General features: G+C 37.4%; 1 protein-coding gene across 1 annotated transcript in view; it reads right to left on the bottom strand.

Moving 5' to 3' along the window:
* The window catches only part of CCDC149 (coiled-coil domain containing 149), a 51,034-nt gene that overhangs the window by 8,717 nt on the left and 22,939 nt on the right, over window positions 1-19,378 (bottom strand). Inside the window, exons 5-10 of the mRNA XM_057365067.1 lie at window positions 16,772-16,888; window positions 15,243-15,415; window positions 13,732-13,804; window positions 12,368-12,452; window positions 11,119-11,263; window positions 4,939-5,015 (exon numbers count right to left, since the gene is read on the bottom strand). Of these exons, the coding sequence (XP_057221050.1) occupies window positions 4,939-5,015; window positions 11,119-11,263; window positions 12,368-12,452; window positions 13,732-13,804; window positions 15,243-15,415; window positions 16,772-16,888 (670 nt within the window). The remainder of the gene's footprint in view (window positions 1-4,938; window positions 5,016-11,118; window positions 11,264-12,367; window positions 12,453-13,731; window positions 13,805-15,242; window positions 15,416-16,771; window positions 16,889-19,378) is intronic.

The raw sequence follows: 19,378 nt of genomic DNA, 5'->3' as shown, positions 1-19,378 counted from the left end.
GTACAGAACAGGAAAAGCATCTCAAATGATCCTTTCACAGCATGGAAAAAAATACTCTCTACTGGAGCCAGAATATGCAAGGCAAATGGAGAAGAGGTGTATGTCTTTATCTGCAATACTGAGTAAAGACCCGATTTTGAAAGACCAGGTGCTGTATATACTAAATTGTGTTAGGAATTAGCATTCAATTAAAAATATTAATAATCCGATCATACCAAAAATTTTACAAAGAGTAATGGATCACTGGCATGCCATTACCAACAAGCGTTCAGCACCRACTCTTAACTGTCTATTATTCTGTTTCATGTGATACAAGCATTCATCATTATGAAGCTTTACACTTCAGACTTGCATATTATCCTGCAATGCTTCCTCAAAAAAATCTTAAAAGCTTAGCATAACTAAGAACTGAAGGAGCATACATTGCTGGGGAACAGGAGGGATTTTAATCAGAAAATTCCCAAAACATTTCTGAGCATTTTCGTTTTAAACCAAATGGAAAAGGCAATTTTCCAGCTCTTTTCTTGCACAAAATAGTGCAAGAAACCCTTCATCTGAGGACTCTGCTGTAGATGCTTAGTCTTTACATATTTTAGCAATACAGAAAGCAACACCTGCAGATCCTTTAGGAAGTCCTCCACTATTCAGGATGTTCACGTTTTTAGTGACTGACACTACCTTAAACCTAGAGGGGAAATGGCAGGAAATGTGCAAGATCAGCTAAGCGTGCTGTTTGTGTGGCCTCCAGAACAAGTGCCAACTGATAAGTAATGGCTGGGGAGGCAGCAAGATACTGCTCTATTTATCTCCATGAGAACCGACATTTATGTAACAACCACTTCGCCCCTCTAAATCTGTTTGCACGTTTCACCTTAAGGCAACATCCTAAATCTAATCACCCATCCAAGACAAAGACTTTCAAAAGAGCACCAGGTCAGGAGATACCCAGAATAAATCCAGCTCTGAGAAAGTTCTGGTGCATACTAAGGAATAATGAAAGTCAAGCTGTTCCCACGGAGTCTATAACCGAACTACTCTAATCCCCAACCGATTTTAAAGGTATTGGCTGCAAATATCTTGATCATGAAGGTAGTAATGATGTTTTTATACCCTTATCATGCTGGGCAATACACTGCAGCAATATGAATGCAATTAATACTTTTGAAGCACAGATCTTGTCAAACTTTGATTCCTCTGTCAAGTATGGATCAGAATTCTGCCTTCACCAGAGTAAGTAATAAAAACCACTATTAACCAACAGCAAAGAGGACAACCCTCCCACTTAAGACAAAATTAATTAAAAACATTAAAAAAGGCAAAACAAATCCAACCAAGGTTTCAAAATGCAAAAGCCCCTAGATGAATGTACTTTACTGTAACAGTGAAGGAATTTTGTGTTGGAAGAACTAAATCATTCAGGGAACTTGTGGTAYGAAAACACCCAACGGATATTCATACAGAGTCAGAAGCGGCTACATATCCAAAAAGATACAAAAGAATTCAACAGAGGAAGCAAAAAAAAAAAGATGAATAAAAAAATTGGGTAGAAGTTTTAATAGGAAAGTAGAAAGCTGAGGCTTTTTTATTTATTTTATAAAAAAAAAGTAAAGCCTGAGCTGAAGTCTCTGAAGATTGTAAGACAAGCTTCAAAAAAGATACTTCTTGACTTTCAGTCAGCATTTACACAGTAAACACATTTCCTTTCACATTTTTCTCTGAAAACCAACCTGGTTACAGAAAATAAAGCTAAGCTCAGTATCCACACATCTTAACAATAGATGTGGCCCAAAGAGTCTGATGCATATTTATTTAYTAACAGCGACTCACACCCATTCATGAAGGAGGGACACAGAGATACTGCTGCACTACATTCTGTGAATCATGATCTGAAKTTGGATTACACACAAGGAATTTCAACTAGCTACTGTGTAAGCTCAATTTCATAACTTGTATAGCTTCATGTTCCTCTAATGAATTTTTYAAGGACTATAGTGAGGACTACAGATCTCAAAATACATGTAAKTTTTCAGTAGTAGCACATTTTTCATTTTCTTCTCCAGGGTTGGGTATTCTCTTATAACCTCTGCTGCACCCCATTCCACTGTAACTGGCTACAAACACAGCAGCTGCAGAGTCCATTAATTCTACCTTCCCTCTGCTCTGTRCTGATTACTGCAGGGCAAGAGGCAGCACCAAAAGTCTCTTATCATCCCACACAGAAAAAAACTGACTCATGGTTAGCTCTTTCTTAGACTTTTTTTTTCAGTGAAAATCTGGAATTTTCAGGAAATGACAGATTAAAAAAAAAAAACAGCATTGCTCATTTGAATGCCTAGTGACATCAAATTGCCAAAAGAATAACATGGTGTTTATTGTGCACTATTACTGAATATACTTAACTTTTTGTGTGCATATTTCAACCACAATGTAGCCAAGATAAAGCAAAAAATTAAATGCTTTTGTGAACATAACATTCTCTGCTTCCTTCTCAAGGGAAGTAGGATCATAAAAAGCCAATCTATGCACAAACTTGCTTCCTTTTCAGCAAAGAAAACGAACCTCRCAAGAGATTCATTTAACTAAAGCACATTTTCTAAGCAGGGCAATATTAAGTCTGGCAGGCAGAACTTCCACAGAAAATGAACTATGCTACTGATCTCACCTTTTCAAAAATTAAATATGCACTTCTTGATTAGGTTCCCCATGGTTCATTCATGGCTTTCTCAAAAAATGTCACCTAACAAAAAACTAGAGGCGTTTAAGATCTTTCTTCAATAGGATCAAGTATATTAACAGCATTTGGAAGATATTATTATCATGGTGACAGTGGATATTATAAATGTTCTATAAACAATGATGACTAAGTAGGAACATTAACTTCAGATTAAAATCCTGCCATTTATAATGTGCTTTCCTTTCAGTGCTAGAATGAACATAAGCTTTTATCTGTTTTGGTTTTTTTTTTTTTTTAAATGACAAAAAATTCCACTTACAACCAAATAGTATTTTTTTGCTCTGGATTTAAGACTGACTAGATGAGATACTCTCCATGTTCTGCTCCTCACCCAAGCCAACATTCAGCTGCAGAATCCATTGTGGTACTACCACACTATTTGTTACACACTGCTGTTCTATGAAGCAGAAGCTTAACATGCTCTGAAAAGAAAATCGGTGACCCACCAGGTGTTGCAATGCTCTTTTTGACCATCTCAGGATTAGAGTGCACTTGGAAACAAAAGTGCACTCCTGATTTAAACGGCAAGCAAAAGATCAACAAACCTCAGGGCTCAACAGAACTCACAACCCTTTAAATTCCTTTAGAACTATTTAAGATCATCCTCTCTGACTATTTTCATTAATGCAAATTAATYTTCACATACAGCAGCCTCTATTTCTCCTGTGGTCATCTAACTCATTTGACTGAACACCTTAATCTACTGGATATAAAAAYGTTCAGATAACATTTCCATTTATTTACATGCAATGACAATATTTAACGTACTGCTAAGATCAGTTACTAAAAATATACATTAAGCAGAACCTACTCCCAAATCCCACTGAGACATTGTAGCTCAGGCCTTCAGGCAGCAAAAGAAAGGAAGGAAAGAGACAGTCGTTATTGTATAAACATTAATTTGATGTCTTACCTACCTAGATCAATATGGTGTAAGAAGTTCCCACTTTCATATTTTAAAATACATTTTGCAAACATGAGAAATGCTGCATTTATAAGTGTAAAAATTAAACGGAACACTGGTTTTGAAAAACAAAACAAAACAAAACAAAACAAACAAACCCCTACAGCACCTTGAACCTGTGAGTTTATGAGACATTTTTGTAGCAATGTACTAATCTGCCTTAGCAAGGTGTCAGACAAATATTTCATCTTCATCTTTTGTAGAATGTGGGGAGGGACAAATGCACTAAATAACACATGTTAGGTGACTAAATGGGGAGTAATCCATGGAAACAGATTTGGACCTCTAGTTCTGGAAAGATCAAGCAGGATTGAGAATGCCCAAACAGGCAGGCTCAATTAGAAACACACATCAGCCCAAACAGCTGGACAGCATAGGTTTGTTACAAGGGCTCTTCAGCTCTGTCAAATGTTTTCTTCTAGATGTGAAGGTTAGGTAGAAAAAACAGAGTCAAAAAACTAGCAACCTAAACCACTCTCTCCCAYTCTTACTACACTGATAGGAATCTGTAAAAAACAAAGCCTAATGATGCAAACACCAACAACGAAGTACCATAATTTACAGTGGTTAGAAGACACAATTAGGTGCAATGGGAAGAAAAGAAGTAAAAAAGTAAAAGTAAATTAAATATTGCACATTTTCCTAATAACGACATCTATTAGGAAGCAGATTAATCTCCCATTACTTGTGTAATTCAAAAGCGAATACAGGACTTAAAACACTACAGGGAATAAGCCTATTCTGGAGAGATGGACTAGAAAATTTAGGAGCATTTATATTTTCAGTTTCTAGGAGTTTATGATTCTACAGAAAAGCACTTAAAAAACAGTAAAAAAAATCCACGGAAGTTAGAAGAAGTACAAAATTAATGAATAAAATTGGTTGAAAAACATAATGGCCAATAACCTGTGTATCATTTTATGTAATGTTTAAATAAAATAGCTCACTTTTTTTTTGTCTGCTGTCTATGGAAATAATTTGACTGCTTCAAAATTTAAACCTTTTTTCCAGCACTTTTCATGTWATTTTCAATACATATTTGACTTAAGAGTTTACAAAGTCTAGTGATTTTTGCTTTTCAATTAACAATTATTAGACATTTCTAATTTCCCAAATGTACTGAATAGAACATTCACAAAATAACTACAATTAAAAAAATTACTCTTAAAAACCTCTCTTAAATGCAAACATRCCCTTTAAAATGAACTAATGCAAGATATTCTCTTGAATTTTTACTAACCTGGAAGACTCCACAAGCCAGCGATTTCCAAAGTTCTTAATTTCTTTTCTAGTTCTGCCACTCGATTACCTAGAATTCTTTGGAAAAAGAACAGTTGTTATACCCAGGTAACCAAAGCCTCATTACTTACATTATTATGGTTGAATTTTTAAATTGCTATTTAACTAGTGCAGTAAACCTGTATACAGTCATCTCTTTTCACCAGCAGCAATGGACAACCTCTCCCAGAGTTAAAAGAAAATGACATATATTTGACTATTCTATCCCACRCTTTTAAACAAGCAAAAGGCCTAGGATGTACTGGACATTCAACCTTTGTAGTAAAGACAAAGAAAATCAACTCACAATATTTCTATCTTTCTGTCTGCAAATACCATTATTTTCTTTATAGCTAAAACCAGAAGGTAAAAGCTACACTGACAAAATATGGAGAACTCAAGACAGCATCTAGATTGATTCTGAAGTTCCAAGACACTATTTTTGCTAGTCCTTTATTCAGGGAGTTTTCTCTATCACTAAGATTGCTTAAAATGACAAGGAATATTTTTTTCTACCACACCTTCTTTTTAGTGTTGAACTGCTTCCTACTTTACTAAAAAGCTTCAAGCTCTTTAGTGCCTTTATCAAYCACTCTTAATTTTCACTGCATTTCTTGGGCCATCTCTTCTTTTGTATCTGATTTCATACATAAATACTATTTGCAGTTAGGTCTCCTAGAGGATTTAACTTTTAGTCTTAATTCTCTCCCCAGATCAAATGAGAGATTTCTATCTTGCCAAGAAAGCTCTTTTATCCAATGAGTTTTTGCAAGTGTTTCATAGGCACAGCAAGTCTGCTAGAGTCAAAAGACTTTAAATAAATCCCAAACAATACTCAATAGAGTGAGAAACCTAGACAAGGCAGCAATTCTAAACATGAYAGCAGAGATTATGGACAGCAAGTTTTACTCATCAAATTACAGCAACAGGATAAGTCAGTTAAATTTGAACTGAATGCTGAGAAGCAGCATATCCCACCCCAGCAAGGCAATAGTATCTTCCCATGCACACCAGAGCTGTGTAATACTGCACTGTGAGCTCTCCAGCAAGGGCTTTATGTGCAGACATTTGAGCACACTGGGAATGTCATTACTGACAAGATGGCAGATTCTGGCAAGGACGTGAAGAATAGCACACCCAGCAAATATCAAAGGGGCTAGAAAAACTGATTAACAAGGACTAAGTATTTTTGAAATCTCCACTGTGAGAGCTTTGCAATGACACAATAAAAGCCTATCAGTTTTTTAAAGATTACAAAAGTATCAAGATGAGTGACAATATAAAACAGAAAGCTTATTATAAACATCAGAGGTACAGAGGTGTGTATCAACTAAAATGAACAGTCCATCACATTCAAAAGCAGAGGAGAAAAGACATYTGAAAGTAGTTATCATTATTTCCCCATTGAAACTCAGTAATCAAGTAGGTTAGAAAGTTATGATGGATCTATTACTGTCTTCTCCAATTAAAAGCAAAATTATTCACGTCTAGATTTCACTTTCAGAATGCTTCCATCTGGTATGAGAGACTCAGCTGTAATAACTGTTTTTATAACCATGACATCCAGCAGTTGTGCTCTGCAGTGTGACACAACAACTGTCAGCAAAAGGCAGGGAACARCCTCCAGGAAACTGCACCTTGTATACGGGGAGCCCATTGCCACCTTCCTGCTAAGGCCTCACCAAGGGTCAGCTGAACAATGTGGAGTTACCCAAGCTTGAATGGGCAGGGAACAGACAGACATGATGCAAGACTTCTTCTACATCATGTTAGTTCAGGCAGGGAGCTGGCAAAACAACACTGATTTGGCTAAAGATTGTCACCACAAAGGAGACAGAAGTCTAGCACTTCTAATCATTATTTTCCTAAGTAGTTCCAGGGCAGAAAACAGGAAGGATGSTGTTCTCCCTGCCAGCTAGCTATACCACAGATGTACACAAGATAACTCTTGTATAAAGGTATTGCTTGTGCTCCTGTTATTCAGGTAACAACAGAAAAGTCACTTTTCAGGTGCTTCTCTTAAATTTTGTAATTTATTTATCAGCTGTAMCACACTATTTCTAAAGGTTTTGGAGAGACTATATCTTGATTATACCTACTGAATTCTCAGAAGAGGCACAGAGTTGTTTTTTTAATCTTCATTGCAGCTTCTCATATAGAAGGATCATTTTGCGTCTCAGAACAATGGTTGGCAACAGCAGAAAACAGTATTTAACCCCACTCCTCTCATTCAGGAAGAGAGCAAAATACATTCAGYGATGAGTATGATTTTACTTTGCTTAAAAAAACCCATTATCTCAAGACCAGTATGGGAGAAATAAACCCTAAAGAAAGCTGCAAGTTCTTACAGAAATAAGTTTTGAAAGATAAATGCTTAAGCTATTCTGAACACAGTGTGTTTATCACATTTCTTCCTTTCCCCTGGGACCTCCATACATGCTGCAGGAAGACTGAGCTGTGGTGGCCTGGGTTGGCCTCCTTGGGTGAGTATTTTTAAAGGGGCAGCATGGGTTGGTAGCATCCAATTCCCTAACCCCTTTTTTATCTCTAGACAGAGTGGAACAGATTCTTCAACTACAACAGAAGGATCACGTCACAGACACAGGTGCTGAYAGCTACTTCCACTGTTCTCTGGCCCTGTGTCTAATGCAAAAAGGGAGTTAGCATAAACCTCCTTCCAGGATGAAGTTTTACAGAAATCCATTGTACATGTAACAGCAGCAATGCTCCCAYCTGACTTTAAAAGCTTCTTTCTGGCTCTCTCATGCTTTCCAACATGCATGGCCATAATCTGAAGGGAGCTGTAGTGATTTACAGCACCTGAGCTCCCTTYACCTCACTTTAATTTAGATTGTGCTACAGAAGATACACACCCTCATACAGACACCATCACCTAAATGCCTGTAAACAGGTCTGTCACGGTCCTGTATCCAGCTGTACGCGTCACACGGAAACATGTGCTCAAGTTACAGACTGACAYAATCCTTTTTGTGATTTTGGACATGCCTGAGCTTGCCCAAGCTAGAAATGTTAAAATYAGTGCAATATGTCTAACCACCAGAATACCTTTTATGCTGATACAGCTTGCACAGGTACTGACAATTTCAGGAACAAATTGCCCTAAAAAGAACATCTAATAAATGGTTTATTGCTGGTAGAATAAAAAAGGATATTTATTCATTGCTAAGCAGAGTTAGGACTGTTTGGTTTTGCATTTATGTAACTGTTTAATCTCACAACACACTACTGCATACAGAATTAATTTACAACTGACTTTTCAAATTAAGCTAATCGGCTTCTGAGGAAAACCACAGGATGGTACTTAWACTTAGCACTAGTAGCTACCAACCACCTTGGAAAAGTTATCTGTTTTCTTCCCTAACAACAACTTTTTTTCTGAAAACTGGGGCTAAAAAAATTGAAGACTGGATTTAGCCTACTTGTTCCTAGGCACATGCTCCCACAGTTCCTTCTATCATGCCACATTTTTAGAAGAGTGGCAATAATAGCAGTGTGTCTTTTCCAAGAACAAGTGGCAGTGCATGTTTTTAACAACTGTGTAACAACAAAAGGTCAATGTCAACACAACATCCCAATTCTGATCTACATTAAAAAAACCCATTGTCTTGTTATTATTTCAGTTATTTGGAAAGCAAAGGCACCATCCTGCTATTGTAAACTTATACAGTCAACTCACAATCTGCAAGCAAAGAAAGAGGTCTAGAATCTAGAGTAGGTTAACTATATGGAGGAAAGTAAGTTCATGTGGTCTGAAGTCTGATTTACTGATACTAAGAGAATCACTACTAGGTYATTCACCTATTGAATACAAAATGCAGAATTTCCTCCACGAATGAAACAACCAACCCAAAATCTCATGTTCTTTACCCAATAAATCTCACTTTCTTCAAACAACAATCTGAAAGATTAAAGGTGTCCTCCAAACATGCTCTTTGTACAGGGAAAAACTTCTGCCTTGTGATTTAAATAAAACTTCCTGTCACTTCAATTCTCTCTAGCCTCACATTCTTCTCAATTTCCTATTCTGAATGGAGAAATGTCTTCAACAAAAGAATGCATCTTCTACTAGTACCAGTTTATGAGCTTGTCTGTTTAACTTGTACCCTGACAGCCCTCTCACATCTAACTTTCTCCAACAGGTGGGCAGTTTCTTCCCCATTTTTACAAGTCAGCAGTCTTTTAACGTTTTACATGGTAATTARGTGTTCCCATTTATTTGCATCTCAAATAAAGGATGTTTTTGCTTGATGTCCTACCTGCATTTCCCTTTTTTACTTTAAAGTTTTATGTCTTAACTATTTCTACTTGTAGTGGTTCCCATTCATCCTAGCTCCTTAAAAGTTTCTTTAATCCAGCTAAAGCCAAAAGTGACAAAAAGAAGGAGAATGCCACATAGGAATATTTTTGAGGCTCTTCATTCAACTCGATCAAGATTTATCTTTCTTTCTCCCCGCTCCCCCCCACTCCGAAGCATCCTGAACAGAATACAACACTAGAACTCTGAGAACACTCCTCAGTGTTGGACTGATACGGACTGTCACTTCCCTCTAAGACTTGATCTTCTGTTGGCCATAGAATAGTAATTTTTGCATAAATCCAATCTCTACTCTGACGGCTTTATGTGACCATTTGGGCATGCAGACCTAATTGTGTCTCCTTGTGTGGGTTATCTCAAGACAACCCATACACAGGTGTTGAAAGCAGAAGAGTAGTATCAGAAAACAAAGCCATCATCACAAAGATATTTGGGAGCTGCAAGAGACTGCATATCAACAAAGGGAAATACAAAATTAAGAAAGAATGTTGCAAAAAAAGCATGATTATTCAAAATAAAATACTGGGTAGTGACACAGTATCCAGATGTAAATAGCAATGATTGGTTATACCTAGAACAACAAAAGTTGTTCTATGGATGTTTTCCTTCTGATGTTACTTTAGCAGTAAGAAGGGACTAAGCAGGTGTTAGTTCTTCCTTAGCACTGTTCTGTACAGCAACTATCCTTGCATCACAAGACAAGAATTGACTGAGTTAGATCTGGGCTACATTTTCACCACTTTGGTCTCCCTTTAGCTGATYAGGCATTTGTTGTCTCAAAAGTATTAAGAGTGGCTATAAACGGTTCCTCCACTTCTGTTGCCATCTCACTAAGACTTATGCAATGGAGTCTGTCTAGTATGTAAGTTATCAATTTTCAAAATGAATCATCCATTCTAGTGTAATACAGTTTACTTCAGTACTACTTCTTTTCAGGAAAGGTGTCTGTCTGGTCCTGAAGAGCTTTTGAGAAGCCTGAATAACGTCTGATTACCAGTAGTGACTCGGGGTTAAAAAAAACAATCCAAAAAACCCCATGCCAAACAAAACCAACCAAACAAAAAAAACCCCAAACCCGACCCCAAGCCAACAAAAAAAGAGAGGCGGTGAAACTGAGCACAAAATCAAGGAATACTTCGTAGCTCTGATTTTTATACACTGTRTAAGGACAATAATAAGGACAAAAATATATTCTGTCATGATAGGAACTGTACAAGCCACAAAGAATTCTACTGATGAGCAGAACAGCTAAGAGTAAACAAATTCTCCTTTAAAGGAACAATTAAAAAAAACAACTAAGTAACTGTAGAACAACAGGTATCACTTATATGACACAGGAAACTTAGTGTGTGTCAAACATTACATTAACCCTTTCAGACTCTTTCCTAGGAGCAACACTTACTGACCCCACTAGTGTAGGAATAAGAAAATTCCTATACTGTCAACCAATTACCCCATATCTTCTCTCTGGTTCAAGGATGTCTTTCCTCTCCAGAGCTTTTCTTTAGCTGTCTCTACAGACTTCCTGCTAGAAGTCTGCTCTGTTATTATGGCTTGTCTTAAGCCTGAGCAGCAAACCAATCCTTGCCTAGCAGTGGCAGACAGGTTGCTGTCAACCCCTGAATTTAAGATGAAAATGTATTTTTTCTCAAATTATATATCTGGTMTTAAAAACAAAAGAATATACAACTTAATCATGATGATGAATTTTCTATGAAAATCAAGCTTCCTTCCCATTTCCCTTAAATTGTCACCAAACTGACTTTTCCATAGCTTGGTATTTTACTTAGAAGTCATGCCACCTACTTGTTGGTTTGCCTTTGGTGTTGTATGACCATGTTTTTTTCATGGATGGTTTCCAGTAATGCAGTGGCCAGTGATTTGAGATCTGAAATGGATTGTGGTGTGGCTGGTAGGCTACATCCATGATCCTCCGACAACAACTCTTGGACTATAATGTTAAAAACACAAATGAGTTTTGGCTTCTTGTGCACAGAGATGCAACATAAACATTTACTTAGCATTAAGGAACTATTCCAATTACTTAAATGAATACATGCACTTTTCCTTCAGGTAACAAACAAAGCCAAAAGACCACAACTGTWAATTCTAGCTGGTGTAAAGATGGTGGCTTTCCAAACTGCTTGTTACTCCACAGCAATAGCCATTAAAACCAAAGCCTCCAATGATTATWTTATATTAATCTTTAGAACCATTATAACCTTCAGGTTATTTAAGACTGATGTGAAAACACAGTGACCCAAAAACTCTTCATCTGCAACTTAGAGTCTGTACCTTTCAGCCAAATCAGAAGTTCACTAGCATTATTAAAATGTGAAACTAGAATCTGGCTCTGCTTCTTTACATATATATATATATATATACGTAAGCAAGCACACGTGAGAAAAGGAGAGGACAAAAGAGAAAAATTAGTTTCAACTTACCATGACACTACTGATCTCATGTGTGTGTATATGAATATACATACATTTAAACAATAGGGTGTTTAAAGGTATACTGTTTGCTTCAAAGAATTTTTTCATTCCCTTTCTTTCCTAATCTAGATATTTTCTTTGAAATGAAGAAAAGAGATTTTTCTATTATGCTGCCCGTGAAAAAACATGGGACACAAAGATTCCCGTGAAACATCTGAACATAAAAACTTCCAAGGACAGTAGCAGAAAACCTGACTTAGAGACCCTCCTCCATGACCCAGTCTATTCTTCATTGGAATGTGAATTGTGACTGCCATTGTTAGCAGAGCAAAGAGATGAATAAAGATGTGATTTCTAAGGGCCTAGAGAATAATGAAATATTTGATAAAACTAAAGGAGGAGAGAATGAATGGCAAAAGAATTAACAAAAGAAGAAGCAGTAATCCAGAGGCAAATTTTATATTGCCAAGTAACTGAGGACAGAATTAGCACATAACAATAAACAAGGAAAGAAGAGAGAGCTTTTTGTTTGGTTGGTAAGGAAGGGGTTACTGAAATTCAGAGGTTAGATGAAAGGAATTCAATGAGATATGCAACAACATGTTGCATTTATGCAATACCTTGCTTTGCAGAAAGGACTCCAGTCAGAGCACTGCTACTGGATCTACTATGAGTCTTTGAATTTTTTCGTCTCTCTAGTGCATTCTAGGGAAACAACAAACACCTTATTTAGAAAAACAGTAGCAAACATATCCTGTCATTAGGAGGAAAGAATCTGGAACTTTGGATTTTGGTCTCAGAGCAACTCTGCAGGGCCTGGAACTTATACCYACAGGAAACTAGTGATTCTCCTAGATTACTATTCTCCAGCCTAAAGTCTTTGCAATGTTACAAAGACTCATATGTCTCATCACTTTACTGCAGTCTCTCCCACCCACTCCTCCCAATGCATATTTAAGACATGCCTAGTTTTTAATAATCTGATGACTGCCAGCAAAGATACTGCAGTATCCTTTAGAGAACACCAGCCAGAAACAAAATCAGGCTTTTCCCAATATTTCTTTGGATAKGTTTCAAAGGGAAAGTTCCTCCTCTATCAAAGCTTCTAGAAGCCCTTTTAGTAGCAAATACTGACTTTCAGGAATTAGAAGCAGAATGATCCTGCCACAGAAGTCTGGGTCTTTCAAATACAATTCTATGAAACCAGACCACCAAGATGCTCAATTCTCCCCAATAAACTAATTCACATACCCAGAGACCCAAGTTGCAAGTGTGAACAGACACTGAAATGAAGGTGGTACTTTGTGAATCTTTGCTCCTGCACAAAAACCAATCAATGTTGTGGCTACTTTTTAGTGACCTAAATGAAGAAGTCATGTTGACAATCCTAAGATTATCCTTCTCATGGTCTGACAAGCAGCCTTCCCCTCCCACTCTCCAAAATCACCTGCAGAAGGAAGTAAGAGTGCACAGCTTCTGGGGAGAGCAAAAATCAGTCCTGAAGGTTTCGTATCAAACAGCATAACCATAACTCCGGAATGGAAGAACAATGAAAGCTCATTAAGCTACATGAAGAAATCACACAGCCACCAGAGAACAGGGAGACAAGATCTTTTTGTGATGGCAATACAGCTGCAGTCATTCACCACTGCATGATCTGCTACTTTTCACCTATCTGCTGTCTGGAAGGCTGATCACCTGCCCCTCAGCAGGAGGATGGTTCCCCTGCAGAACTTAAAAAAGGTATTTAATAATTTTTCAAAATACTCTTAACAGGTATCCCTTTGCACTACCCTCAGCTAAGAAGCCTACAAGGAAGAATGAGAACATAATTACGTACACATACTAATATTGTCACAATGTTAATAGTGGATTTTTCTTGCAAGACACAAATTTGTTCTCTAAACACATTTAACATRAAAGTGAACAGTAACTTCCATGAACAATGAAACACAGTTTAGATGATATACTGAGAGGATCTTACCTTATATTTAGTAATACTGGACTTCAGAAGGTTGACTTCCTCTTGAAGTTGTTTTAATCTCTCTTGAAGATACCTGAAAAAGAAATKTAATCCTTTACTTCATGTTACCTTCAAGTACTGCCTCAAGCGGTCCTCTTTCCTATTTGGCACGTCCTCTCTTTGAACTACTGAGAGTTCTTTTCCCTCTGCARCTCTGTGAGGGATGAAAAACAAAATCTTACTGCTCTTGACCCCATAAAATTTTAAGTAGGGAAACAAATTGCATCGGAACAGGAGGCTGCCCTCCTGTTAGATTTGTCAAGCATGCTGCACAACTATTTTGTATTGGTCGTCAGGTTTCTGGGGAAGAAAGCTAAAACAATATATTTATGTCTAGAGCATTTACGCGTGTCCTCTGTACTTGAAGGTCTGTGAGATGGACACATGAAGACTTGTATATATGTCAACACAAGACTCAGCTATGCAGAACTTTTGCACTGCAATATCCATCACTTACTTGGCACTTCTCATTAGCAATCACAAAGTAGAAAACTTAACAGTATAGKTGAAAAATGGTACACAGTTAAATGAAACAGAACAGTTCTTCCTAATAGAGTTTATGCATTTGGATGAGACAGTTATTTCCAAAKAGGAAAATATCTCTTTTATGTACAAAGGGTTTATAAAATATCCTCTTTCATGTAGTACAACTGCAGCTGTATTAGGGTTTGTGACAATTTAATTATTTCAGAAAAAAAAATTTCATATCACTGTCAGGGGAGCAGGGGTCTTAAATTCATACAGAACTCTGTAGGCCACACAAAACAAAAAAAAACTGTGAAGTTGCTGCGAAGAAGTAATGCCTTTGGTATTACACTTTCTTGCCTGAAGCGTAAGTTTTTSTAAATGGAAAGTGATTTCCAAGTTCTGTGTCACTTTAAGGAAATTGTTGACATTAAGGGAGATACCTGCTATGGTTCTGTCAGTGACTCCTCTCTGTCATCCTTAGTGGAGACCATAAAACACATTCTTTTCCCAAGAAACCAGCAAGAATATCTACATGGGTGATTTCACCAGCAACTTTTGTTGGCAAATCACTCCATGCTGACAACCTCTCCCTAYGGAGAAAATTATGTCTGAAACTGTTAACTCAGGGTACTCCAAGTCCCTGTTTCCAATTCAAGAATAGCCCATTACAGCTCACTAGGAGTTTACACAAATTTTTAATATTCTTGCTTTTGGTGCCATATAGTGATGTCTTCACTCCTCTTCCTTTTCCTTGTTTAGCTTTATTTGGGAACATCACTAACATCTCTGTAGCCAAATACAACATTGGTAATTTCCCGCAGCCTAGCTTTCTCAATATTGTTTAATGCTTAGTTACAGTATAAACAAAACAGACAGAACACATTACCAAAACCTCTTAGTTTTTATTCTTGGATATATTTTCTTTAAAGTTTTGTTCTGACTGACTTCCTGATATTCCTATCACAACAACACAGGTTTTTTTAGAGAAATAGTAATGCACTCACCTGTTCTCCATACACAGAGCATCTATGTCAATGATACGGTTTTCATGTCCTCCTAAGACATGATTCAGTTCTTGGTTTAGTCTGTCAGACTTATCTTGGTAAACAGAGCGTTCCTCTTTCACATCCTGTAACTCATCCAGTGCAGCCTGAAGATCATATCTCAGAGTCTCAATCTGAGAAGAAAGGAGAGTTGTGTCAGTGTAAGTTTAAACAATAGCTAACATGACACTCAGCCTGAAAACAGCAACAAGCACATGTCTGAACAGTATTTATTTTGGACAATCARAAGTGTTTTAAAAGCTCATAACCCCAGGTATTTTTACTCAAGTTTCAGTAACATTTCATTAATTTGGAATTAAATAGCTTTACCAATTAGATTTGTTTTACAAAATTTCTAGAGAACAACTGAAATGTAACAGCAAAAGAAACCTCAGTCCCTACTACCACAATTCTGCTACAAACATATTAAGCTTTTATCATATAATTTCTAAGACTCCGAGAATTAAGTCAACTGAATAAGAACTTGTCAAAAAGTGTGGGAATTTATACCAATTATGGAACTTCAGCAATGAAGTTTCACAGATTAGGAACTGAGAAAGTACAAAATAAGCCAACAGGGCTTATGGAGGCAACAGGGTGAGCTTTGCCATTTAGCAAAAGAGTGAAGAAGTGCAGTGTGCAAGATACYCAAGGACTAAGAGCTTCAAACTTCCAAAGAGATCAAACTGTGAGTGTGAGAAAAGCCTTCAGTGACAGAAGTCTTCATCTCCCCAGAAAACACGGAAGCCAGAAAGGACAACAGACCATCATTTAAAAGAGGCTGGGTGATGAACAGAAAGAAYACAAGCTTGGGAACAGAGTTAGCAGAGAGGATCACACTGGAAAAAGACCAACAGCAYTTCTGGTAAGTACAATGGTGCTGCAATTGAGTGAAGACCTAAAAAACCAGAAATACACACCTCTTCTGGATCTTTGAATGGCTCATTCAGGTTGGAACTGACATTGGCAGGAATGAGTGTGGGAAAAACTGAGAACACAGACTCATAAAACTGTCCAGAAATTTATGTATAAGTATTAGGGGAAAAGTCTGATGCTGCATGGTAAAGAGCATTCATACAGACTTGAGGAAGAGGAAAGAGGTCTGATGTGAGAATTTTTCAGAAGAGAAGAMATAGCTTGGAGGCAGGAGGAAGACGACACTAATAATACTCCTACAGAAAATTTGATTCAGAGGGTATCTTTAGGAGATGCATCAGCCACTCTACACCATGTAGAATACTTGTAACAGCCTTCACTAAAGGGTACCTTTCACTGACATTCACTGGCAATACTCAATTGTCACAAGTTGTTGCTGGATATTAAAAAGGAGAATCAATAATCTAGAGAAGAAATTACTGGGATTAGGAATTCACTCTAACCACTACTTCCARCGCCAATCAGTTACCAGCCCTTCAAACACAACAGAAGTCATTTACTTGCTACTGCAATAGCCCTGTAAAACATGACACTATACGCCCATTAATTATTACTTGTTCTCGAGCCTTCTCCAACTGTTGAACAAGGTCCTCCCGTTCATGTGCTGCAAAGTGGCGAGCCCCAACTTCATCATCTCCCAGTCTTTGCTTTGCTATGGTCATTCGAAGGAGCTGCCACGAAAAAAACAGAATATGGTAAGCRGGAGAGCATAGGCTGTAGCAGCAGAGTACATCTGTATTAGAAAGAGTAAARCTGTCATAGATTTCAGCTCTTCCAGGTCAAACAGTTGGTATTATTTAAACCAGAGGGAGTCTTCTGACCTGAGAGTTCAATCCTGTTCTCAGTGAAAAAATTCAGTTGAACAGTCAAACCATTGTTGCTGGAACAGTCACCAGTGTACAAATGMTGAAAGACTAAGCAAACACAGACATGTGGTCTATGTTTTTTAGGAGTGACAGGAACTAATTCCACTCTGACTAAAACTAGAAAATTATCAGAAAGCCTTTTCATAAATAAGTACATATTAAAATTCTTTGCAGCATAAAACTCTTCCTAGTTAATAAAAAGGAACTAAGTGGCTTGTCCAGCTTCATTTTACTGATACTACATAAAACGTGCCCTGTGCTACATCGGTGCAGAATCTGTATTAACAGCTGCTAATACATTTGCATTATTTTTTAGTCCGCTCACAAAAACTAATTCACGTCAAAAACAAAAAAAAAGGGCCAAAACCAAAAAGACTCGGCCAAAATGCTCAAGCAGTTAATGAACTCCTGAGCTTATGACTGATGAAAACAGTCTGACTTGAATTAATACACATTTACATTCAATATCCAAAGCAAAAAGCAATGACCTTTCAAGAACCATGGAGTATTAAACACCAATCTATAAGACATTCAGCAGTTACAGTTGTCTATACTCAGTACAACTAGGCTTCATCTTTAGGAGCTCCACAGAGACCAGGGAAGCCCACCACAATAGCCAGCTTGACTTTCCCTGTATCTTTGACTGCATCAAGGGAATTAATGCACATCATTACATTGCAGAGTTAGGAAAAAAAAATCAATCTTATGAAGTAGAAGATTGTACATTAAAATCTATCTTTGGTATTTATGGGATGCCAGTCACCATAGCTACAGTGTGCCAATTAAAATCCTGCTGATGCAAGACAGACTACCAAAATCATCCTCCCCACTAATTTCAGCTCCAGTTCAGTGCAAGTCACTGAAGCTAGTACAATGTGTTCTGATAAGCTGTTCACTTGTTCAGGGGAAGCTGTGGCTGCAAAAGTAACTGGTTTTGGCAAACTACATTTCCCTATCCCCACAGGGAAAGCACAAACCACTGTACAGTTAGTAAGGCTGAGTGGATACTAAGAGATATAACTCCTATTAATTTCTTTATTGAAACAAGTAAGTCAAAAAGGCAACTAGCAAATCCCAGAAAGGCTTCATAGCTATTGGATGTTTTTTAAAATGCTGAAGTGGTGATGAACAAAAGGTGTGGTCATGTAATTTAATTCAGACAGAATAATTTAATTTCTAGAATGTCTCTCTAGTGACAAAGACCACATGAAACAAATGTAATAACATTTTGAGGTTTATATCTTGTTAAAAAAAGCCTGGAAATGGAAAGAGGAATCACAGTTTACTAATGCCTCCAGTGACTGCAGCAGAAACTTCTGCACAATGCTTGGCATCAGGCTGGGAACTGGACCAGAGCTGTCATTCGTACTATGACCAATTCTCCTCCAGCCCAGAAGGGGGTGAGGCATAAGATATGACTGTAAGCAATTAAAATTTGCAAGGTCAAGCAGTCTGTCAATAAAAGAACTCTATTTACAATGAATTTTGAGGCACCCCCCAAACGAAAAAAGTCCTATGAAAAGAATGCTTCAGAATTCCAAATTCATCCAGTAAAAGCAGAATTATTAACATACACAAAATACAGTAAAATACCAATCCATAAAACAACAGAGTGCTTCTTCCAGACAGTTGGCCAATCAGAGAGTTGACAGGGCAGAACAGGCCAAGTCGTTTAATTCTGCATTGCGAATGTCTCATGAGGCAGCACCACCTGCTATAAAATTCTTCCCTGAAAATGCTGTGACCCAAAGAGACACTGYTATGCCAGAGGTTTAAGGGTTTATTTTTTATATTAGTACTTTGTTATAAACTTTATACACTTGCCCTCTAGCTGCTGTATTTTTATTTCTGTCATTCAGAAATCACTGAAGAAAAGACTACTCCTCTCTGCTAGAGAATAGGTTAACACTACCCTCACGAATCTGTGACCAGCATTCACAGCTCAATGGACTTAAATTAATGGCACCTTACCAGAGAAAACTCCAGTTTGTCAAGAACACATAAAATGTTAACCAGAACAATTTTTATTTTGGTATCACAGGTTTTTCTTTCTTTTCTTTTTCTGTTCCTTTTCACTTTCAACTAAGACAATTACTTACAAAGTAGCAACACTGTATCAGCCCCATAATGCTCAAAAAATGCTTTACTGGGATGGCTGCTGTGCAGGCTACGAGTCCACWGACAAAGCCCGCACCAAAGCTGGACACTCCTGATTATCAATTAAACATGCAGAAGGAAAAGGGAAACAAGCACAACCAATTCTTCATGRAAGGCAGAAACTATCACGTTTCACCA

Source organism: Malurus melanocephalus, unplaced genomic scaffold (genome assembly GCF_030028575.1).
Source record: "Malurus melanocephalus ecotype Western Australia unplaced genomic scaffold, MMel_1.1 scaffold_47, whole genome shotgun sequence".
NCBI lineage: Eukaryota > Metazoa > Chordata > Aves > Passeriformes > Maluridae > Malurus > Malurus melanocephalus.
The sequence above is the reverse complement of the archived record's forward strand: the minus strand, read 5'-3'. Positions and strand labels throughout refer to the sequence as shown.